The sequence below is a fragment of the Chrysemys picta genome, chromosome 15 (genome assembly GCF_011386835.1).
Source record: "Chrysemys picta bellii isolate R12L10 chromosome 15, ASM1138683v2, whole genome shotgun sequence".
Lineage (NCBI taxonomy): Eukaryota > Metazoa > Chordata > Testudines > Emydidae > Chrysemys > Chrysemys picta.
This window is the reverse complement of record NC_088805.1, coordinates 33,991,582-34,016,325: the sequence shown is the minus strand read 5'-3', so window position 1 is coordinate 34,016,325 and position 24,744 is coordinate 33,991,582. Positions and strand designations below refer to the sequence as shown.

Below are 24,744 nucleotides of genomic sequence, written 5' to 3'. Positions count from 1 at the left end.
TGAGCCCGACGATCTAGCCAGCTTTCTATCCACCTTACAGTCCATTCATCCAGCCCATACTTCTTTAACTTGGCGGCAAGAATACTGTGTGAGACCGTATCAAAAGCTTTGCTAAAGTCAAGGAATAACACATCCACTGCTTTCCCCTCATCCACAGAGCCCATGTTCGTGGTCGTTGGAGATTTTTGCCTTAGCGGTATCCAGAGGGCCAATTGTGGCGCCTTCTGGAGTGCTGCACTCATGCGGCAGTATATCAGGCGTTGCCAGTCCTACGCCTTCTCAGTTCCTTCTTACCACCCGTGGTGGTTAGTCGGAGTGCCTTTCTTGCTTAGCAAGAGCTAGTAGTTTTTTCTCCTACAAACTTCGTGCCTTAGGGCCTTTTGAAAATAGTTTATGTATAGTATTAGTTAGGTAGTTAAGTGTAGTTGTTAGTAGTAGTTAGGGGCAGAAAAGAAGTATCTTCTTCTGGCCAAAGGGTCACAAGCAGGGTCACACCTCCTCCACTCCCAAGAACAAAGAGGCCAAAAAGCTCAATCTCTTTGGGAGAAACATTTATTCGACTACCAGCTTACAATTTCGAGTGGTGAATCATCAAGTACTGTTGGGCAGATATAATTTTAATCTCTGGGACGGCCTCAAAAAGTTCCAGGAATCGCTCCTGCAGGGTTTGGCCCAGGAGTTCGGCACTCTGGTGGAGGAGGGCACCGCAGCGGCCAAATGCTCCCTGCAAATGGACTGGGATGAGGCGGATTTGGCGACTTGAGTGGTCGTGCCGGTGGTGGTTATGCTGCGCAACTCCTGGCTCCAAACAGCGGGCCTCTCCCAGGAGATGCAGACCTTGATTCAGGACTTTCCTTTTGACAGGGTTGGTCTCTTCTCCGAGCAGATGGACGTCAGGCTGCACGGGTTGAAGGATACTAGAGCCACCATTTGCTCCTTGGGCATGCACACGCTGCAGTCTGCTTGTAAGCCCTTCTGGCTGCCCCTGCCGCCATCGTCGACACCCTTCTTCCTCCCCCTCACCTGCATAACCTGGGCCCGCCAAACACGTAGGGGGCCAAAAGCGCTCATTTTTAGAGCCCTGCAAATCCGCGGATATCCGCTTTATATCCGCAGATGCAGATATCTGTGGATCATTTCTGCGGGTAGCAGTGCGGATGCGGATACAAATTTTGTATCTGCGCAGGGCTCTGATGGTAAGAGCTGCGCGGGCAGCTGTAAGGAATCGCGGCACGGATCCTCCACCTGCCCTGGGCAGGGACACTGGGCGGGGGGCTGCTCGGGTCCCCCACCCAAGGCAGGTGGAGGGTCTGCCGCGGCTCCCCACAGTTGCCAGCGCGGCTCTCCTGGACCCGGCTCCGGCTGGGGAGGGAGGCGGCTTTGAGCCACAGCCTGTCCACGGCAAGAGCCAGGCGGGCGGCTGTGGGGAGCCTCCACCGGCCCTGGGTGCGGGGCCTGAGCAGGCCCTGGGCAGCTCCACAGGTCTCTCCCCTCGCTGCAGCCAGGCCAGCATGGAGCCCAGCCAGGGAGTCGTGGCGAACCCTCCACATGCCCGCAGTGTGTGGGGAGGATGGGGCTGACTGAGAGCAGCCCCCAGCTGTGTCATAGAATCCTAGAAGATCAGGGTTGGAAGAGACCTCAGGAGGTCATCTAGTCCAACCCCCTGCTCAAAGCAGGACCAACCCCAACTAAATCATCCCAGCCAGGGCTTTGTCAAGCTGGGCCTTAACAACCTCTAAGGATGGAGATTCCACCACCTCCCTAGGTAAAGCATTCAAGTGCTTCACCACCCTCCTAGTGAAATAGTTTTTCCTAATATCCAACCTTGACCTCCCCCATTGCAACTTGAGACCGTTACTCCTTGTTCTGTCGTCTGCCACCACTGAGAACAGCCGAGCTCCATCCTCTTTGGAACCCCACTTCAGGTAGTTGAAAGCAGCTATCAAACCACACCCGCCCCCTTCTCTTCTGCAGACGAAATAAGCCCAGTTCCCTCAGCCTCTCCACAAAAGTTATGTGCCCCAACCCCCTGATCATTTTCGTTGCCCTCTGTTGGACTCTATTCTCACAGCTGTCCACGCGGCTGTCCCCGACCGGGCTCTGGCGAAGATGTCTCGGAGCCCCAGCCCAGCCCCAGTGTAGAGCCCTGCAAATCCGCAGATATCCGCAGATAATTTTTGTGGATCGCGGAACGGATGCAGATACACGTTTGTGTATCCACACAGGGCTCCACTCATTTTGAGGGTGCACTCGAGAGTGACGCCCCAGTCAGCTACCTTGATCCTTCCCGTCTCTTCCTCGACCGTCTATGCCCCTACCGTTTGGCTTGATTAGGGTCTTGGATATAATATCTCGGGGCTATACCCTGCAATTCACAGCTGTCCCTCCCTCCCCGCCTCCTCTTCAGGGACCCTTTTCATGAACAACTCCTCGTTCAGAAGGTCAAAAAGCTCCTGTGCCTGGAGGCTGTGGATGAGGTTCCTTGGGACATTGAAGGAAGAGGATTCTACTCTCTCTACTTCCTAATCCCAAAGGCAAAAGGGGGCCTAAGATCCATCCTACACCTGCATAACCTCAACAAATCTCTCAAGAAGTTGAAGTTCTGCATGGTCTCCCTGGCCTCCACCATCCCCTCCTTGGATCCGGGAGACTGGTACACCACTCTCGACTTAAAGGATGCTTACTTTCATGTCTCCATATACCCAGGTCACGGGCGTTTCTTGTGTTTTATAGTGGCGAGGCACCATTTCCAGTTCACGGCCCTGCCCTTTGGCCTATCCTCGGCACCCAGTGTGTTCACGAAGTGCATGGTGCCAGTGGCAGCTTACCTGAGACGTCGCGGGGTCCAGATTTTCGACGATTGGCTCCTCAAAGGCAGGTCTCCAGAGCAGGTGCAGAGGAGCCTTGATCTGGTTCGTTCTACCTGCCATGACCTGGGCTTGTTGATAAACACAGAAAAGTCCACATTAACACTAGTTCAAGGCATAGAGTTTATTGGAGCAGTTCTCGACTGCACTTGGGCCAGGGCCTTTCTCCCGGAAACACGTTTTCAGGCCATGTTGGACCTGATCTCCCACGTAAGGAGCCATCCGCTCACCATGGCCCACACCTGCCTGCAACTGATGGGCACATGGTCAGCCATGCTCGACTTCATCTACAGCCTCTGCAAGTGTGGCTGGTCTTGGTCTGTATCCCCAGCAGGCACGTCCTGGACTGAGTGGTCATGGTGCTGAACCATGTCCTTTCATCCCTGAACTGGTGGCTGGATACCAAGTCGGTGCTGCAAGGAGTTCCCTTTGCAACCCCATCCCCGTCGCTTACCCTGGTTTCAGACGCATTGGATCTGGACTGCGGAGCCCACCACTGGTGATTTCAACGTGACGTAGCCCTTCACATCCATGTCAGGGAGCTCAGAGCGGTTCGCCTGGCCTGCCAGGCTTTCTTGTCCCACCTAAGAGGCAAGGTGATGCAGGTCCTGATGGACAATACCGCTGTGATGTATTACATGAACAGGCAGGGCGGTGCCAAGTCTTCGGCCCTGTGTCAGGAGGTGCTCAGCCTCTGGGACTTTTGTGTGTGGCATGCCATTCATCTAGTAGCCACCCACCTGCCTCGAACCAAGAACATCTTGGCAAATCGTCTCAGCAGGACCTTCTCGTCTCGCCATGAATGGTCACTCCATCTGGAGGTGGTCAGCCTAATCTTCCACAGCGTGGGACTCCCCAGGTGGACCTGTTCACGTCCAGGCAGAACAGAAAATGCCATGGGTTCTGTTCTTGGCAGGGCAGGGACAAGGGCTCCCTGTCAGACATCTTTTTGATTTCGTAGTCAGGAGCCCTGATGTACTCCTTCCCACCGGTAACGTTGATCCACAAGGTACTGCTAAAGGTGAAGCAAGACAAAGCGAACGCCATCCTCATAGCCCCAGTGGCCTCACCAACACTGGTGTAGCCTGCTGCGAAGTCTTTCGGCAGCCACCCCGCTGCAGCTGTGTCTTCGGCTAGACCTGCTGTCCCAGGATCACGGCAATCTGCGGCATCCGAACCTGGTGGCACTGCACTTGACAGCTTGGCTACTGCGTGGCAAAGTCTGGATAAACAGGCGTGCTCTGCTGGTGTCCAACAGGTCCTGCTGGGCAGCAGAAAACCTTACACCAGGGCTACCTACATGGTGAAGTGGAAGCGGTCTGTGTGTTGGGCCTCAGATAGGCACATTTAAGCTAAAGCGGCCCCACTGCAGGACATCCTAGACTATCTGCTGCACCTTAAGCTCCAGGGCCTGTCGCTCTCTTCGGTCAAGGGCCACCTAGTAGCCATTTTGGCGTTCCATCCTCCATTTCAAGGCAAGACGGTCTTTGCCCATTCTATGACGGCACGGTTCTTGAAAGGTCTGAAGCGCCTGTAGCCAAATGTCTGGGACCCCTTTGGGACCTGAATCTTGTACTGTCAATGCTCATAGGTCCCCCCTTCAAACCCTTGGTTTTCTGCTCCCTCCTGGAAGGTTTCTTTCTTGGTCACTATAACTTCAGCCCGCAGGGTGTCAGAGATCAGGGCACTCACCTCAGGGCTGCCGTATATGGTCTTCTACAAGGACAAGGTCCAGTTGTGCCCGCACTCAGCTTTCCTGCTCAAGGTTGTTTCCCAGTTTCACACTGGTCAAGACATTTACTTACTGGTCTTCTGTCCCAAGCCTCATGCGACGGATGATGAATGCAGGCTGCATACCCTAGATGTCAGACGGGCGCTAGCCTTCTACATAGATAGAATGAAGCTGTTCCGTAAGTCAACACAGTTGTTTGTTGCTGTTGCAGATAGGATGAAGGGTTGCCCAGTGTCTGCCCAGAGAATATCGTCATGGATCACGGCTTGCATCCTCTACTGTTATGAGTTGGCAAAGGTGCTCATGCCAGCGATTTGTGACGGCTCACTTGCCTAGGGCGCAGACGTCATCGGCAGCCTTCCTGTCACAGTTGCCGATCCAAGAAATCTGTTGGGCTGCTACCTGGTCGTCCATCCATGCATTCACAACTTATTATGCGCTTACCGAGCAAGCCCGGGGTGATGCTGGCTTTGGCAGAGCAGTGCTGCAAGACCAGGAACTCCGAGCCCACCTCCATTGATACTGTTTGAGTCACCTAGAATGGAATCGACATGAGCAAGCACTCGAAGAAGAAAAAACAGTTACCTACTTTTCGTAACTGTTGTTCTTTGAGATGTGTTGCTCGTGTCCATTTACCTGCCCTCCTGCCCCTCTGTCGGAGTTGTCGGCAATAAGGAACCGAAAGGGCGTAGGGCCGGCAGCACCTGTTATACTAATGCACGAGTGCAGCACTCCAGAGAGTGCCACAGCCGGCTCTACGGAAACCGCTAAGGCAAAAATCTCCAACGACCGCACACGTGGGCGCGCACACACCTAGAATGGAATGGACATGAGCAACAAATCTCGAAGAACAACAGTTACGAAAGGTAGGTAACCGTTTTTTAGGAACAGAAAATCAGGTTTGAAATAGTTTGCTAGCAGTCGTGTTACTTTCTGAATCAGTATCCCTCCTCTACCCCATGGTTGCAAGCACGGGGAAGAATTGAAGGTCAGAGTATAACCCCTTGTGGGACATCACTATTTGGGTCCTCAAGCAAAAAAGAGAGAAATGGTGACCTGATATTTTTAATATAAAATGTCTTTAAAGTGGAATTTTTCCCAAAAAGTCTTTGTAGATCATAAAAGAGCAGCAAAGTGAAAACAGAAGTCTGAGTGGATTTGTAAGGATTTCCTCCTATAATCTCATAATCAAAAATATTTTTTTTTGCTATATGTGTTGCTCAGAGTTGTGCAACCTTGTGATGCAGGACTTCATGTATTATAATGTTCTTTTGTCACTGGGCTATATTAATGGGGGCTGGGTGGACTTTGTGAGCTTAAGTCAAAACCGTAGGGATATGTTTTGAGAGTTTGTTATTGTGTTTTTAGCCATTTGTGCAGCTGAAATGCCAACAGTGCTTGTCCTCGGTATTCTCTTAATAGCTTTCAGTTTGGAGTTTTGGTTGTAATTTGATTTCTGTATTAGAACATTGATGGCTACCAGCATCTATCCTAATCTAATGTGCCTACTACTGATGTGTCTAAATACTGCACACCCAGTCTGCTGCATTCAAAGGGTTAGAAGACAGCAGCATTCTAATCACGTGTAATATCAAGTACCAAACACCTTCTGTGTTTGATCTATTTTTATTTGTCACCCACATATTGAAAAGTGCTTGCAAGCTTTAACATAACTAAATTTTTATATTAGTGGTGCCTGTGGAGAGGTTAAATTGGCATTTGAGAGGACCACGTGTAACAAAGTTGCTGTAAAGATAATCAATAAACGGCGATTTATAACAAGTGCTGTGAGAGACACAGTAAGTATCTATTTTTTGACCATCTTGCAGTGGTTCTGAAGTATTTAGTACTCCTTTGTGAACATTATAAATGTTTATCGCTATAATTTAAAGTTTTCTGGATTCAGATGCATTTTTGTAATGTGTGAAGCTTTGTGTATATTTAAAAAAATAAATCAAACCACACTATTTGTAAGAAATTAAGTGTATTAAACAATTAGGATTAATTAATAGTCTAGTCCAAATGGTCTTGGTGTTTAATATGGCTAGATGCAGACTCCTTTTGTTACCTCTCCCCTGAGATGGAAGGATCCTTCACCTCTTGTTGGGACAGACTATAGTCAGTTTTTCCAGAGACCGCCTGAGATCCAAAAGTATTTTAAATTAAAGCTTATTTAGACAGTCGAGAAAAGCTCCAGTTAACTCCACAATAAATGTTCTAAGAAATATGCACAGGTCTAAGGCTCTCTCGCTTTGCTAGGCCCAAATCCTGAAAGCATCAGAAGAGGGGGATTTAAAAAAAATAAATAAATCCCACTTTGAGTTCTATGCCTGCAGATCCTTCCAGGCTAATTATTTCATCCCTCTCTCCCTGACACAGTGCATCTCAGACCAGCCACAGCTATCAGTTTCCTTCCTGGCTTTGTTGATGTTGCCAGGTGTTTTATTATCTTACTAGCCAAGAAGATACCCTATGTATTTGCATCTTGACAATAAGATTTGTAAAGCTATGCTATTCTGGAAACATTTCTCCGGTACAAGAATAGCCAGTTAGCTACCACGTTTACTGAAACATCATCTCCCTTCCCTCTTTGTCCCTCATCCTACCACAGTTGCTTGTCTGATTTTAATCTCTTCCTATAGTACTTGAAAGGCTCCTTTGATTCTGTTGCATTTATAGTTACTTTTGTCTTTGTATAAACCTTGGTCATTTACTTGTTAAGGGCTCCTTGTTTATGGGATACATACAAAAAAGAAATCAGACTACATCTTCCATGATGTACCAAGAGGTGAGACCATGTTGCATTGTGAAAGATGTAGTCTAATGAGGGAGCCCAGCCATACAGGAGAATGGGAGCCTGAGGCACCCGAACTATAACTCTCATGAGGTACTGTGGCAGCATTTCAGAATAAATTTATTTTAATTTTGGGCCAAAATGTTAGATTTTGGTTTTTTTGTCAAATACATCAAAATTTCCCATGGAAGATTTTAAGTTAAGGAATTCTTTTTCTGTTTTTGTTGAAATTTTCAGCAGGAGATTTTTTTTTTCCTGATGAGCTCTGCTATTTACATTGTAGCCACCTGTAAATTGTTAGGATGGAGCAAATGTATGTTATGTTTTCATAGGTATATTGCTGCAAAAGTCCCTGTATAAACAGTATTACTGCCTGCTCTGTCTGACACTTCAGTTCTCTTTTAAATAGGATCCAGCTTTTAATGTTAATACAGAAATTGAGATTTTGAAGAAAATAAATCATGTGAGTATAGTCTTAAAGTCGGATTTATCTTTTAATGTATATTCTGATTTTCTTGCTTGCTCTCTTTCTTTTGGGGTTACTGTAGTCTAGTATCTAATGCTCCAGTTACAGTTAGGAGGAACAGCTTCTTAATTTTAATTTTGTCTTTTCCTGATTGGGTAGCAATGGTCACTTATTATGACTATTGTAGATAAGGTTACAAAACACTTTCTGTTCTACCCCATATCTTTACATGCTTGTTGCAAGTTGTGGAAAAGTTACATCTTTGAAATTGAAATTTGGATTGAAATTTTCTTTACTTGGGCTCTGCTCGAACCACTGCATCAGAAAATAAGACTTCCCTTGATGCATCTTTCTGTGAATATAGTGAGATGGCCAAGCTTGCTGACCTAGCTTTGGCCTAGACCAAATCTCCACAGAACCACATGGTTGAAACTGCTTCTGGACAGAGACCCTAATCCAGGGTCGTTCATTATTATTTTTTTGTGTCAAGGTATAGTCAAGGTCCAGACTCCAGAGGAAATAATAATAAAAAAAAATTGATAAGTAAATAAAAACATTTCAGGGTCTATTCAAAAAAGTCTGGTGGTCCAGATTAGGCCCGTGGTGCACCTATTGACTACCCTTGTCTAGTCAATCAGAACTTCCAGTGTGGGAATCTTCAGATCTGAGTTAATTCAATAACATTGTTTGAAACTTTCCATTGACTTAAATAATAAACCCCACAAAAGTAGTACACTTCCAAATATCTTAGACACGCCATCAATTTGAAATTGACTAAATTTAATAGGAAAAAAAAGTAAGCCTTATACCTGCTCCTGAATTCCTTTGGCAATTTTAGTGGATTTACTAAATTTTACCCTTTTTTCTGTTTTTTTTTTTTTTTTTTTTTTTTAAATTCTCCCTCCCTTTTGCTGTATGTAAACCCCCCACAAAAGGGGAAGTCAAGTACAGTGGAATAGTATAATTGACTAGACAGAATGCATTGGCAGAGCTGTGTGGGAGCTCATCATAAGAATAAAAAGGGTGTTTCAGATTGTGATTGAGGTTAATTGAGAGAAATGTTTTTGGGGAAAACTTCCATGGCACATGTCTGCACTAAGCAGACAACCTGTCACATTAGTCTCACTACGATTAATATCAAATTTCACTTGCATTTTTTAAAAAAGAGAAACCTATATCAGCAAGGTGTCTTGCCATGTATACCTTGGACTGCACACCATTCTGAAATTATTTTTGGGGTAATACTTTCTTGTAATATTAGTTTTCATAAAATGATTGTGTCATTTTGTTGTTTCCTTCCTCTTTTGCTAGCCCTGCTTAATCAAGATAAAAAACTTCTTTGATGCAGAAGATTATTATATTGTTTTGGAATTGTAAGTAATTTGCATTCAATTTGTTCCAGAGTAAATGTTTTTCTACCATAAATAAAATCATATAACTTCAACCTGACTTTATGATGATCTCAGGTGCTATCCAAAACCTTGGTAAAACTAGGGGTTAGGATAGACAGGAAAGTCATTCTTTTGGAGCTGCAGAGACACTCCACTCCTGCAGGATTCTCTACCCTGTCATCCTGATCAACTGCAGCTGCTGTGGTGGATCACATAAGTAGAGAGAGTCTCAAAAAGAGCACAGGCCTGGATCATTGAGAGCTTTACTGTTCGAGATCTGATTCTTAACCTGGATCTGGAACTTGTTGGGGAGCCAGAGAAGGGTAAGTGACCGACCAGATGATGAGCCAGTTGCAGCTTCTGCATGGCCTTCACTGTCAGTCCCAGGTAGTACAGTCTGAAGATGATGAGAGCATGGATTGTTATATCTACAGGTTTGCGTGATAAGAAGGGTGAAGTCTCCTGGCTACCCAAAGAGGATAGAAGGTGTTCCAAGGCTTTTTGCTACATTGACAAGCAATGGCCAGGTGGTGAACTTCCTTGGAATAGTGCTTCTGCTTTCCTGTTAACATCACCTCCATCTTCCCTGGGTTTAGTTTCAGCCAGCTCAAGACCAATTTATTTTTACTTTGCAGGTCACGTTTAAGAATTTATAAACATGTGCCCAATGGATGCATTTCAGAAAATGAATATACTTTACTTTTCATTGGGGTCTTTCTGTTTAGAGAAGCTTTTCAGTCTCAGGCTTTCCCAGTGAGGTCTAACTTCTGAAACCAATATATTGAATCTCTTTCTGTACTTCTGTTTCAGGATGGAAGGAGGAGAGTTATATGACAGAGTGTCGAGATCAACCAAGATGAAAGAAGCTACCTGCAAGCTCTATTTTTATCAGATGCTGTTGGCTGTAAAGGTAAATAGTCCTGAATTTGTATAAAGAAAAATATGGGTTTTCTCTGACTGGCAATCAGTGTAACTTCTTTACTTCTATCATTTGTACTTGCATGTGTTTTTACAGCAGTGGGTGAACTCTTCTCCTTATTCATAGAAGAGATTTAGGCCAGTGTTCCTTTAGTTATTATGCTAATCAACCTGGAAAGGTTCCACTCTCTTCCACAGGGGTGGGCAAACTACGGCCTGCGGGCCGCAAGCCATTTTAATCTGGCCATCGAGTTCCCAGTGGGGAGTGGGGTCTGGGGCTTGCCCTGCTCCGGCGCTCTAGCCGGCGAGCAGGGTCAGGGACCGCTCCACGCGGCTCCCGGAAGCAGCGGGATGGCCCCCCTCAGGCTCCTATGCGTACCGTTAGCCAGGGGGCTCGGCTCTGCACACTGCCTCCGCCCCAAGTGCCGTCAGACCCACTCTCAGAAACCTCCCCCAGCTGCAGGAAGCTCAGCATCCTCTCCTGCTTCCTGCCCCCTTTGCTCCTCAGTTGCGGAGGGAGGGGTCGCTGTACGGGGAGCTGCTCCCCCATCCACCCAACCCGTGTGCATCTGGACCTCCCGTACCCAGACACCCCCACCAAGCCTCACCCTGCACACCCAGAAACCTCCCTAGCTATCCATACCCAAACCCCATCTCACTGAACCTCAACCTCTGCATCTGGAGCCCCCCTGCCTCCAGACCCCAACCCCTGCATCCACACCACCCGCCACTGAACTCCCTGCACTCAAACCCCCACCCTGATGAGCCCCACCCCCTGCACCACCCGGAGTCCCCACATCCAGACCCCCACACCACTGACCCCCAATTAGCTGCATTCAGACTCCCACCAAGCCCCACTCCCCCAGCACCCAGACCCCCCTGTTGAGACCCCCACACCCAGACCCCAACCACATTCACCTGGAAGCCCCTGCAGAGTCCAATTGCCCCTGCTCCTGGAACCCCCCCAACAAGCCTCTGTGCATCCAGATACCCCCTCCCAACACCTAGACCCCCCCACTGAGCTGCCTGCACCCAGATTGTCTCCCACAGAATCCTCTCACCCCACACCTGGATCGCCCCACACTGAGCCCCTCCACACTTGGATCCTTCCTGGTTGAGCCTGCCTGCCCCACACCTGGTGCTCCTGGCACGGATGGGCAGGGCCCCAGGGTGTTTCTGGGGCAGGCCGAGGCCTTGTGCTGTATCAGGGTGGGGCACAGTCTCACCACTCAATCTGCGTCCCAGGGGTGGAGGGAGGGGAGGCTGCAGGGTGAAGCCAGTGGCCAGTGCTCCCCACTGCCATGCTGGTGCCTCTGCATTTATTTATTGACAAATAAAGCTTGCAGAATTTTGCAGACTTTTAAAATATGTGCAGAATTTTTATTTTTTTGTTGCAGAATGCCCTCAGGAGTAACAGACTGGACCCATGTCTCAGTCTGGACTCACCCCTGCCTTTCCCTTCAGGTTGGTTTCTTTGTCCCCTTAGGTACTTTCAGCAGCCTTTCTTCTTGGATAGGCAAAAGAGGAGAGTCTGGAATGCCTTCCCTCCCAGCCTTAAATAGAATTTACATAAGGCGGAAAGCCTTTTGTTTCCCAAACTTAACCTCCTCCTTCTGAGAGTGGAAAATTATTAGAAGTCCAAGATAGTGTATTAGGTGACCAGACCACCTGACCTAGTAGTGTCACAGTTATATCCCAGGACGCCTCCCAGGAGATATATACACACATACAGAGAACATGAAAAGGTGGGAGTTGTCCTACCAACTCTAAGAGTCTAATTAATTAAGAGAAAAAACTTTTGTAGTGAGAATCAAGACAGTTTGATAAGAGGTGTGAGAATACTTAACATGGGGAAATAGATTCAATGGATCATTTCCAATGATATCTTACATGAGCTATCTTGCATAAAGTACAGACAGTTATGTCATAATCATATTTCCATAAAGAATATGGAGCATAATGTCACACCTCCACTATACAAATTGTTCCAACGCCACTGTATAGCGGTGTCCGCCTTGGCAAACTAAGGCAGGGAAATATACTTAATTTCAGAGGGTTTGAACACAGAAAAAGATATTGACTGTTAATATCAATAAAAAAGAGATTGAGGACCAAAATTCCTTAGCGTCATCCTGAAGAATCTGTTCTGATAATGTGGCATATGGATGAACTCCAGGGATGGCATAGCTTTCCTGTTCTACATCGTCTACCTGTGGAGATTAGAAGCTGCTGTGCAGCAGCTGACGAATACTTTAAATCTTTTTCTGAACCATATAGCTTCAAATACACACTTCTCAAATGAATCTGTTTCAGTTACTTGCATCATCATCATTGGAAAGACTTGGAAGTTACATTTTAATGCATGCATTCTGTGTTTTTTGTGTGTGTGTGTGTTTGCATAGTATCTTCATGAAAATGGTATTATACATCGGGATCTAAAGCCAGAGAATGTGCTACTTTCATCTTCTGAGGAAACTTGTCTTATAAAGGTAAGGAAGAATCTTCTATCTCTGGATCGTTTTTCTTTTATTTTGATGTTCTTTATTCAGAAAACTTTGGAATGTTCTTTAGCAATTCTTCTCTAAATATTAAATTCCAACATAAAAAAAATTAACATGGCATTAAGATTGATGATGCTCATTCCTAAATAATAGAGGCTAAAAATACAGGACATCTTGAGTTAAGGTTCTTTCACAAACTTTAGAAATTGCTTCCTCTCTCCTGCATATTTCAATCAATATATACACATAAGTATGAATAAGAATTTTCGCATTTAGTATTTCACATAGCAATCAGTGGAATAAGACTCTGCTTCACTTGAATATGTCAGTAGTCTTAATCATGGAGTCATGGCCAGGATTTCGGTAATTATCCATGCGATTTGGTGTCAGTTTGTGGTTTTGCCTGAGAGACTTAAGTACGTATTGAGTAGGTTTGGAGACTGAACCGTTGCTCTACATATAATAGTCTCTCCATGGTAGCCATGAATCCATAGTGCTGCTACTTATGCTATTCTCCAATCTGGGGATAAATGGAATACTTCAGACTGGTGTTTGCTGTCTTTGCTAGCACTAAAACTCAAATCTCTCTGTCCCCAACACCCCACCCCCCCCCCAAAAAAAAAAAAAAAAAAAAAGAATCTTTTGTTCTGCTGAGTTTTCTGCTGAAGTCCTCTGCTGGGTAGAGCACTGGCAAAATGCCTTGGAAATTAGAGCCATAAATCTCTCTCCTGATGCATGCTGTCTAGTATAGTATATTCTAACATGTGTTAAAATAAAAACTGACAGTGTTATTCTCATATACAAGATTACAGATTTTGGACAATCCAAGATTCTTGGAGAATCATCACTTATGAGAACGTTATGTGGTACTCCCACGTATCTCGCCCCTGAAGTTCTCAATTCACTTGGGACAGCTGGGTATAGCCGTGCTGTGGATTGCTGGAGTTTAGGAGTTATTCTTTTTGTATGGTAAGACACTTCATGGCTGACAATTCAATTGAACAGTCATACATGGGTGGAGGTCTTAGGCCTTCATTTAAGTACGTTTGCTAATGAGTATGTGTGTCATATTTTCAATCCTGGAACAGATGTTGTGAAATGCATATTCTCTACAACAGTCAGTCTTTCAACTGCTGTGGCAAAAGCTGCATTAGCCATTATATATTTTTTCTCTTTTATTTAGCCTGTGTGGATATCCACCATTCAATGAACAAAATACTCAGCTATGTCTGAAAGATCAAATTACCCGTGGAGAATACACATTTATTCCAAGAGAATGGAAGCATGTGTCAGATATGGGTATGTTTACATTACAATGGTTGTAGAAGTATTTTGCTGACTCTCTAAGTTTCTACTGTACTTTAATTGGTATCTTTGGGTACGTCTACATTTCAGCTGGGAGGTGTGAATCCCAGTTCTCATAGAGACACCTGCACTAGCTCTGCTTCAGCTAGTGCACTAAGAATAGTAGCATTGCCAAAGAAGCCCAAGCCAATGGTGGTGCTAGTTGCCCAAGTATGTACCCAGGAATCTGCGCTTGCTGCCCAGCTTACCATGGCTATCCCAGCTATTGCCATGGCACTTTCTGTCTTCAGAGCTCTTTATAGACATGAAATAATTTTGCTTCTCGGCCTTCTGGGTAAGAGAGGTCAAAACATTTCCATTGGGCAGCTTTCACTAACTCCTCTGGATAATCAGAGGTTCAAGTTCAAGTTCAACCCAGTTCTGAAAGGTCTGAAGCTGACCAAAATAGTGCCAATGTCCAAGTAGAGTTAAGACAATAGGAAAATAAATGAGACATCATTTAAAATAGTGCAAGTTATACTAAGGGCATAAGTAGTCCCAGTCAGTACAACAGAATCACCAGGCGTAGTGAAGAGCCAAGATCCGGTCAGTTTACTTTAGGTGAGACCAATATAACTATTGCTTTTTCACAATGCCTGTTAAGACTTTTTTTATTATGCAATCAAACCAAAAGTCTTATGGTCCTGGTTAAAATGCTTGAGTGGAGGAAACTGCCCTAAAAATGCAGTAGACACTTGTATAAGAATCTGCAGGAGGTATGTGTTACTGGTAATATGTTGTTTAAATGTAGGCACTCAGGCTGTATTGACTCAGGCACCAAATCTTAGCTAGGTCTCAACCTGGCCTCCCATTTGGAAGTCTAACTACCTGATTTGGTGTAGGTAGTTAGGTTTTTAAATGAGTGCAGTTTTGCACCCACAATGAAATGTGGTCACATAACTGCACTTGCAGTATTACAAGCATTCATAACAGTTTTAGGCCTTAGTATGTATTTACCGATGAGCACCGTTGATAACACAAGAGGATTTCATTGGACAGTGGAGTAAAGCATGTGTACTCAGAACAGTGTCTTAAAAGTGAATGTGTGAAATGGCTTACAAAGCAGGAAGTGTTTACTTGTTAATGGAAGAAAACACTTTTGCTAACCCTGAGCTTCCATGCTCTAAAGTGAAATATTTAGATTTATTTTATTAATGTACATTACAATCCTTTGTGCTGCCTTAAACACATTGGATCATTTATTTTAAAGTTATGGAGTCATTAGATTATTGGCTTTATGCCAATCATCTTATTTTGTTATTTTAGCTTTGGATCTTGTGAAGAAGCTGTTAGTAGTGGATCCAAATAAACGTCTTACAACGGAAAAAGCCTTAGAACATCCCTGGCTTCAGGTATGTGTTGGGACATGTATTTAAAGTACAGTACAGCAATAACATTCTGGGAGGGGTATGACCTATTTGTTATCATGTGGCATATATATAAGACTTGTTTCACAAGAAACATTATGGCTAGTTAGACTAGCTGTATAAGGTGGCTTAGAACAGTCTCTCTCATGGCTTAATAGCTCCTCCTTAATGAAAATTCAACAATTGTTCAGTGGTTTGATTTTTCAAGAGATTACCAATGTCTGAAGAGGAGTGAGCCAGCAATTGCCCAGCAAGAGAGTATGCTCCACCCCTCAGAGTTCGGAGTGGGGTAGGGGAAGGGTAACCGCTATGATCATTAGAGGACCCGTGCAGCATGTCAGATCCTTGCTTGAATGGAGTCCACAGTGTGGAAGGGGTTCCTTTTGTGACTTCATTGTCATCAGACCAACTATGATGCTTGGAATTGGAAAATTCCTACTCTGCATTCTTCTGGGTTCACTCACAATTCTGTACCTCTGCAGACCCGTGAAACTCCTGGAGTGGATTAACTGGGTACAGATTTACATTTTAGATTTTAGTTCTGTGCAGTTTATTTTATAGTAAACACTGCTAGATGGGTTTTAAAAACCACTGATGCTGGATATAATGGGAAAGGAGGCAATAAATTACAAGGGATAAAAGATAAGTGGGAGTGGCATTGTAGACGAGATGAGAATTTGAGACGTTTCAAAGTGTAGTCAGTTGAATTTCTTAAAATTCTGGTTGTATTCCTCCTCTGTGGAGGGCTCTGATTGCCACACTGTAGTTTTAGTGAAACTGACAGACACACAGGTCAGAAAAGAGTTTAAAAGAATATCACAGCTGAAAAATGGTGCTTTGGGTTAATGGTCATAATGGGACCGTGAATTTAGACACTAGGTTTGCCAAGACACAAATACCAAGCCATTCTTGAACTGACAGATATGGCCTGGGGTGTCGCCCTGGAAAAGTAATGCTTTGGCCAAAAGGAAATCTGACAAATTATTCAGCATTTAATAGACGATACACATTTGCATCACAGCAGAGGTCTTTGGTGATAACTTGGAAACAGAGTTTTGTATGCAGGATTTTAATCTCGGCTCACTTCACAACTAGCAGGGGAAAGCTTCTTTCATCTGACAAAAATATAGGGGGCAGGAATACTTTACTTTAAGATGGGACTGCTATGGTTTCTACCCTCCACCCATCAAAATCCAAATGTCAGTCAATCCCTATTTTTAAAAATATTTCCTTACACACCTAGCTGCCATCTTATACGAGTTGTTTGCAGGTGATGTACCCCTGGCTGCTCTGAAGACCAGCATCCCAAATGTTCAGTTCTGATGCCAGGCCACTTGAGCACAACCAGAGGAGCCACTTGAGCTCCTGTAACTGTGCAGCGAGGCGCTGATGGCCCTCCACTCTCTCTGCCATTATCTAAGTATTGTTTTTAAAAACTAGGATAGGAGCAGCACGATGGATGCGTGCATCGGATATGCAGATGATGTCTATCAGGCCACAAGAGTTTGAAATGTCTTAGTATTTTTAGCTCCTTTGAGAAACTTTCAGCTATTAATAATAATTCAATCCCTCTGTCCAAATTTTCATTTCTTAACACTACATTTTTTTAACCAGTATGACCGCCAATCTAGTGTTGAAATATTTCTCCTGTTTAACCTAAAATTAGCCCCTCCCCCCATTTTTTTTTTTTTAAACTCCAATGGCCTACTCAAGACCTAGAGCAGAAAGAGCAGCATTCAAGATAGGTTTTATAGCGTCCACTGTTTTTACCTGGACTCTATCAGGCTTTGTATTCTAGTTTCAAGAAACTAATATTAACAAAATGGATATTAAGCAAGCAATTTCCAAACGTTCAAATGGCAGTTAGCTACTATTTGTGTCTCTGAAAATCTTGCCCTAAAGTGCACGGTGACCTATTCTGTTTTCAGTTTTTGGTGGGTGATCCTGGTTTGATGTGAATAAGGCCCATATGTGCCACAATTTTACATGATCAAAGCTGGTTGAATGATACTGCAAGCCCAGTTTTAGCTCAGCGAGTACTCAGTGATCCATTGAGGAATGAAAAGATAGGACAATAGCAATAATATTTTGTTCTTTCTTGTAATGCATACAGTAACCAGCTGACCAAAATTACTCGTTCTGATGGTACAGAGACCACAGGATTCTATGGAGGATTGTGCAGCCAATTTTGCTGAACTAGTGTTGCCAGTTACTGTTGCAGTCCTCACAGAATGTTGTCCTTCGAAATTTCCATGTATGCGTGTGTGGGCTAACGCATGTCTTCCTGGAAGTGATGGACTCAAGTCTTGCCTAAGGAGTAGAGAAGAGTTCCCAAAAGACTAGCCACATATTTAACCTAATATCTGGGTCTGCTCTGAATATACTGGGTCTGTTATTTGCGAAGCTTATGTTGCATGGTTTCACGATCACGTCATACAGTTCCATTCAAGGTATAGTCCACACCTGTATTATCACCAGAGCAGTTTGTTTTCTTGTAGCCCTGGACACTGATGAACTCTGTGTGTGCATGTCCTTTCCCACTGGCCCTATGAGGCATGTCTGACCCCACTTCCATCCAGAGAATAATTCATCTCATTAACAGATATGTGCTTTTCAGATGATTGTGGAGTTGTCTTGTAGTAGTTTGAGTCATAACTACAAGGCGGGAATCAAACCAGAGGTTCTCAAATTTATTTGTGGTCTGGATCACATGGTAAGAGAGATTGCCCGGTTGGACAACACCCCTCACATTAATGACTGTGGACCACCTCTCTTTCCATTTGCCATTGCAAGGTACACCTCTACCCCTATATAACGCTGTCCTCGGGAGCCAAAAAATCTTACCGTGTTATAGGTGAAACTGCGTTATATCGAACTTGCTTTGATCTGCTGGAGTGCGCAGCCTCGCCCTCACAGAGCACTGCTTTACCGCATTATATCCGAATTCGTGTTATATCGGGTCCCGTTATATCGGGGTAGAGGTGTATATCTGTGCAGCTACAGCACTAGCTTCCCTGGAAAATTAACACTAAGACATTACTTGATGTGTTTTTATTTTTTAATGGGAGTGCCCTGTCCTCTTTTGGGAAAAGTTAATCATGTTATTTTTGCTGCTTTTTAAAATATAATCTCCCATCAGTTCTGTTTCTTTCACACCTTCTGATCGTACTACATTTCCACTTGTGCAAGTCTCCCCATTTCCATTGCACGTGCTTCCCAGCCATTTCCTTCCTTTCTCTGCCTGTTGACTGGTTCCTCTTTCCTCCCCTCTTCCTCTTCTGCAGCAAACCCTGGCCTAGTGGAAGCAACAAGATTGGCTTCTTCTCCTTGCTTCCAGCTACTTTTACAGGCAGTGAGGAACCTGGATACCTGTAGCAGGAGCTGAGAACCAGGAGAACAGTATCCTGTGACCAATCAGCCTGTCCACAGACCACCACCATATGCTTCATGGTTCACAGTTTTGGAACTTCTCTATGAGCAAATTGTGTCTCCAGTGGGGGATTGGGTAGGCAGAATCCTATACCCTGAATTACTCTGTGTGTGTGTGTGTGTGTGTGTGTGTGTGTGTGTGTGTGTGTGTGTGTGTGTGTGTGTGTGTGTGTGAGTGATAAGCAAGTTTTCTTTGTGGCTTGCTTGTTGAGGGGATTTGTTGGAAGCACTGAGTCAGGTTAAGAACTTTCTTCGCTCTTGACAACACTCTTTCCATGGCATCCACCGTGCCAGACATAGTACAAAACTGTATTTTCCCATTATGCTATGACCATCTTACAATGGCATCATGTGCCCTTTGTAGCTATGAGACTTGTTTACTGTAATTCCCTTTTAGCAGGCTGTCTTCCTCATTGATTGCAGCTTGTTTAAAATGCAACAGTGTATTTGAGCTGCTGTGATCGTATTGCGTGTTCCTTGACTTTTGTATATTGGCTCTCTATAAAGTCATTGGCCTTGAGTTTGTAGTCTTGATTTTTAAAGCTTTTAATGGTGTAGATTCATTAGCAGCTTCCATATCTTCATCCTGACTGGCATCTCTGTCCAAACACCACATGCCTTTGCTGTAGTGGCCTCTAGGGTATGGACTTTGCCTCTCAACCCCTTTCCCAACTTCTAAATGACACTTAAAAAAAAAAAAAAAATCCCTAAAAATGCATGGCCACTCCTTGTTAAACCCCCGTGCTTTTTTTTAACCTTCCTTCTCCTTGTTCATTTGTCACTGACCCTGCTTACTCCATTCCCCTTTTTTTTCCCTTTAAAGCTTTAATATGGTAGTTCTTAAAATCTCAGGCAGCTTTCAGAGTGTCTGTTTTTATTGTTCTTTGGTGCCGCAGTCAATTGTATGTGGTGTATGATGAATCAGTAAATATGGTATAGCAGAAATATATAAATAATTGTAAGACTTGGTATATTTTCCTGGACCGTCATAAAGAATGTTACTTTTGAAAGCTCCCTTCAAATTGAAGCTTTTAATTCCCTCTCCCACTATCACAGGCTGAAGAGAGTCGAATGGAGTCTCTCAATACCTTTCCTAACTATCTTTTGTAAGAATTACTACTAAGTGTGCAGCCTCTTCAGCATTCCCAGCCCCAGGGAGACTGGTCCTGGGAACCTAACTTGAGGATCACATGGTAGTGCAATGCCCTAACCACAGGACTCACCTGACCAGCCATATCTTAGAATTTTTTTCCAAACATTCCATGTAACTAAATGTTTATAATTCTTCACAGGATGAAAGTATGAAGAGCACATTTCAAGAGCTACTCTCACAAACAAGAGTCTCTATGCATCCACCACAGACATCAAGACTGGTATGTTTTTTGCTTTGTTGTTTTTTAGTTTGCATTTAAAACACACTGAGCTAGGTGTTACCTTGAGTAGGTCACAGCTGAGAGTGCCAGATTCAGGACAAACTGCGGAAAAATTGGAAAGACTCAAACCGGTGGTTATTATATAGTTAGATTATACCAAGCCCGTAGCAAAAATAAACTGTCTCACTGCACTGGTTAACAAGAAATTAAAAATGCAGTCTCCTGAGGCATTCAGGCCTTTGTCTCACCATCCAGACACTGGACTCTGATGAGTGGTTACTGAAAACTAATTTAATTAAACATTGGGTTCTTCCAGTCTGGAGAGATCGGCACTTAGCCGGGTCAATATATAACTCAGATCTTGCCCAGTAATCACGCCGCTGCCAATCCTTTAACTAAAATCTAAAGATTTATTAAGAAAAGAAGAGAGTTAAAATGGTTAATAGATCATATGCATACAGTAATTGCAGTGTTCTTATATCAGGTTTGTAGAAGTGATGTTCTAGACCAGGGGTGGCCAAATTCACTGAACGCCCGAGCCGCATACGACAATCTTCAGAAGTTGGAGAGCCGGGATGGACCTGCCGGGGCTTGGGTCTTCAGCTATGCAGGAGATGCCTGCCAGGACTTGGGGCTTTGGTCCTGCTCCTGCTGAAGCCCCGAGCCTTGGCAGGCACACTCTGCAGGCCTGATGCCTTGATCCTGGGGAGATATTTGGGGTCACATGCCTCTCTCCCTCTTCCCCTCACCCCCCCCCGATTTTTGTCAAGATTTGCTGGCCCCGCTAGGTCACCTGGTGCTGCCAGGTCACCTCCCTGCACAGCAGCTCCTGGGGCTGGCAAGCTGGGAGCTACAGGGAGAGCCGCTGCTTTTGCTGCTGCATCTCCCTGAGGAGCTAAAGCAGTGGCCCCGCCCTGCAGCTTCCAGCTGTTTGCTGCTGTCTCTTCACATGGAGCTGCAGAGAAGGGCCGCTGAGGGTAAGAGGGGAGTGAATCTGGGATGTATGACTCAAGCTGTTGGGTGTGTGTGTGAATCTTTAAACTGTACCCCTTCCGCCCCTCCCCCCCACACTCTCAGCAGGCACCAGTCATCTCTGACAGAAGCTCTTAGCCCTACCACCCTGCCGCAGGTCAGCAGCCCTGAGCCTCCCTCCCCCCAGTCTGGTAGGTGGAGAATGGGGGTGTGTGGGAGCTCCATGAGCCACACTTCAGCTGTAAAAGAGCTGCATGAGGCTCACGAGCTGGCTTGAAAAGTCTGTCTGGTAACTTCCAAAAAATTGGAAGATCCTCAGTCCATTGTTCAATATCCTCCTTTTAGTTGTAAATCCATAGTCCAGAGAATCAGAGCAGGAAAGAGGCAAAACGGAGTCATCTTAGGGGTCTTTTCTACCCTTTGCCATGTGCCTGGAAATTTTCTGTTTCAAACAAAGCTCACAGCCCAGTTCATGGAAAGTTACTGGCACAAGATGGAGTGCAGAATCACATGAGCATATCGTCTGTCCATACATGGCTTGATGACTCTCAGGGGCAGCCATTGCCCATATCTGTGCTGAGGTGTCCACAGGAAGATCTTTCTGGGTATAATGAGTTTCTTCTGTGGCCCATTATGAGAGCTAAGTGTATTTAATGGGCCAACAAACTTGAATAGTTCATTCACGATGTGCTGGATAAACTGGATGTAAACTACTTTGTGGGTGTTACCCCAGGAACAAACACATTTGAGATATATGTCCATAACTTCAGATACAGTGATGATACGTGGATTTAAACAGGATAATCTTATTTGGAAAATCGTAACTTTTCCATTGACACCTTACAAGATATACGTCGTACAAAATCTGTTGTGATTGTCTAACAGTGGCAGTTTCATTGATATAAATGGTCATATTTCAATCATGCAGCATCACTGTAGGAATAAAATGACATATTTTATATGCAGAAAAGTTGAGATTTGAAAGAAATCCTTTGATAGTAGTAAAAATTGATTTTGAATATTTACCCTGCAGAAACTTTTAATTTCAAGCTAGTGTTATGTAGCACTATGCTGGTTAGCTCTGCCAATTACTATACCTTTCACCGGTAGAACCAGTAGGTATTTAGGCCTTATCAAAGCACTTAAGTATGTGCTTAATTCTAAGTGCATAAATAGTCCCAGTAGACTTCAGTAGGATTATTCATGTGCTTAAAATTAACCATATACTTGAGTATATTTGATGTATCAGAGCCTTAGGGACCCAGATACTTAATATCCTAGGAAGAACTGACATTAAGTGAAGGCTCGAGATTGTGTGCAGGGTTGTCACTGGAAGATGGTAACAAAGAAAGATAAGAGCAAGATTGAGTGGGGAGCTGGGTGCTTGCTTGATTTTATTTTACTTTTTTGAGGGGAAAGAATGGAGAGAGTAAGAGAGGGGATTAAGAGCAGCTGTCTGATGTTAGAGGATCATATATGCTTGCTGATTGGGGAGGCCATTGCCAGTCCCCACTGTTGTGTGGGTAACGTAAGGATCATCCCATCTTAAGACAGGTAGCTATTATTGCATCCTTGCTGTAAATAAATCCAGCTCAGATGCCTTGTTTGTAATCAGAACTTTTAATATGTTCTTAAATTGTTTATCACATTTAGTTTAAGTCGGAAAGAAATTATTTGTTGCAGTTCCTTGATCAGATTTTTTGTGCATCATCCTTCAGAGTGTCACGGCTGCTACTCTGAAATCTGACATCTGGTTGTTGTCAGTCCAGGAAAAATTGACACACGAGGGGGCTTTGATGTAACCAGGACAAATAAGACTTAGAACAAATGTGTGTTTACTAAATGACAGATGATCAAGAAAGAGGGAGAACTAGTCATATCAATTTTGTGGAGTGACAGGCAACTTGATAAATTGTTTTAAGGGTTGGTAATGGTGAGAGTGCAGATGATGATGACTCTGAATCTTTTTCCATTGTTGATTGTGTTTTTGCTCTCAGTTGTCATATGGGAGGCAGCAAGGAGAGTTTCTTAAACATCTTGAACTCACAGTAGGCATGATAGTTGGGCTCTGTCTTCATTCTGAACATATATTAAAATTAAAGGTGTTAGGTATTTCTGTTTTGACTTGCATAGTCATGCTCCTGCCTCTTTCTTCTAGCCAACCACAACCAGAAAACGTCCCCATGAAAAGGAAGAGGAATCTGGCTCTTCTAAGCACGCTGTTCCTTCTACGTCATTTCAGGAAAAAAAGTGAAGGGAAGGAAAGTAAACTTACTTGAATTGCTGCTTTTGTCTAGGGATTACACAGATTTTTATAAGAAATGTTTTTCTCTTAATAATGGAATAATTGTTCTGTACTAATCATTGATAAATAAAAATAACTTTGTAAGAATGGGAGTGACTCACTGAATTGGACAACAGCTTGTGGGGATTCCCATACGTACAAGGTAAAATACCAAGCAAACTACTACCTGCCCTCAAACTTCTTTCTGGGGAAAAGTTATCCAAGAGGACGATGGCAGACCAACTCCATCAGCAGTTGACCCTCCCTGGTAGTTTAGACCTCTGCCATTCTGGTTTCATACTGCTGGAATGGCACAGAGATGGTATTCACAGCACTAATGGATTACCTCAGGGCTCAGAAGTGAAATATACATGCTAATGTTGCTGGACTTTCTCAACCATTGACACCATTTTATCATAAGGAGATGCCCTATGGGAATCCATAATAGGAATTTGCTTCAAGGTCATTCAAATGATCCCAGAGCATGTGATGAACAGCTGATCTTCTTCCCCCCTCCAGGTCATTACCAATTAGATGGTAAATTCTGGGGTGATAGGGTCCATGGCTTTCTGTTCTGTAAACTGCCTAGTATGCTTGCAGCTGCTGTACAAACAAATGATGCCATCAATATATGGTTGGCATCTAGTTCTGTCTTCTTCTCAACAAATGTATACATTATTTACTTTAGAAAGGGGATGAATAAGAAGGGACATTATAAAAGTATATAAAATATTTAATGATATATAGAGAAGTAGGTAATGAGAAGTTCTTTGAGTGCTTGCTCATGTCCATTTCACGTTAGGTGTTTGTGTGCTGCATGCACCATCACCAGAGATTTTTTCCTTCAGTGGTATCCGTCGGGCTGGCTATAGCACCCTCTGGTGCTGTGTGCTCATGCCCCGATATAAGGGGCCCGGCTGGCCCCACACCCTCGTGGTTCCTTCTTACCACCCATGACGGTCGCTGGAACAACTTATCTTGCTTTTGCAAGGTGATCATTCAGTGGTTTTTCCTGTTGTTCTCTAGTTTAGTTATATTCAGTTTTAATTTCTAGTAGTAGTGTACATAGTGTAGATATTTTAATGTATATAATTAGACCCCCTCTCTTAGCTTAGAGGGGTTCCTTTCAACCTTGGGGTGGGACATGCCCCGGTCTGTGGTCTTCAAACCTTGTGCCTCCTGTAGCAAGCCTATGCTGGTGAGCAACCCACACTCCAGCTGTCTGAAGTGCCTGGGAGAAGCTCATGTACGAGAGCGTTGCCAAATCTTCGGCAACTACAAGCCCTGTACAAAAAAGGACGGGGAG

General features: G+C 44.3%; 1 protein-coding gene across 33 annotated transcripts in view; it reads left to right on the top strand.

Moving 5' to 3' along the window:
* CHEK2 (checkpoint kinase 2) overlaps window positions 1-23,546 on the top strand; it is a 46,837-nt gene extending 23,291 nt beyond the window's left edge. For 30 of the 33 annotated variants that reach the window (XM_024111087.3, XM_065568934.1, XM_024111088.3 and 27 more), the window contains 10 exons: window positions 6,290-6,398; window positions 7,803-7,856; window positions 9,171-9,232; window positions 10,061-10,160; window positions 12,571-12,657; window positions 13,475-13,638; window positions 13,853-13,968; window positions 15,280-15,365; window positions 20,102-20,182; window positions 23,313-23,546. In XM_024111087.3, the coding sequence (XP_023966855.1) occupies window positions 6,290-6,398; window positions 7,803-7,856; window positions 9,171-9,232; window positions 10,061-10,160; window positions 12,571-12,657; window positions 13,475-13,638; window positions 13,853-13,968; window positions 15,280-15,365; window positions 20,102-20,182; window positions 23,313-23,408 (955 nt within the window). In that variant the 3' untranslated portion in view covers window positions 23,409-23,546. Of the gene's footprint in view, window positions 1-6,289; window positions 6,399-7,802; window positions 7,857-9,170; window positions 9,233-10,060; window positions 10,161-12,570; window positions 12,658-13,474; window positions 13,639-13,852; window positions 13,969-15,279; window positions 15,366-18,664; window positions 18,886-20,101; window positions 20,183-21,259; window positions 21,346-23,312 lie in introns of all 33 variants that reach the window. The other 3 variants (XR_010592942.1, XR_002889779.3, XR_006174989.2) reach the window with 3 other exon arrangements.
* Window positions 23,547-24,744: the final 1,198 nt, after the last annotated feature.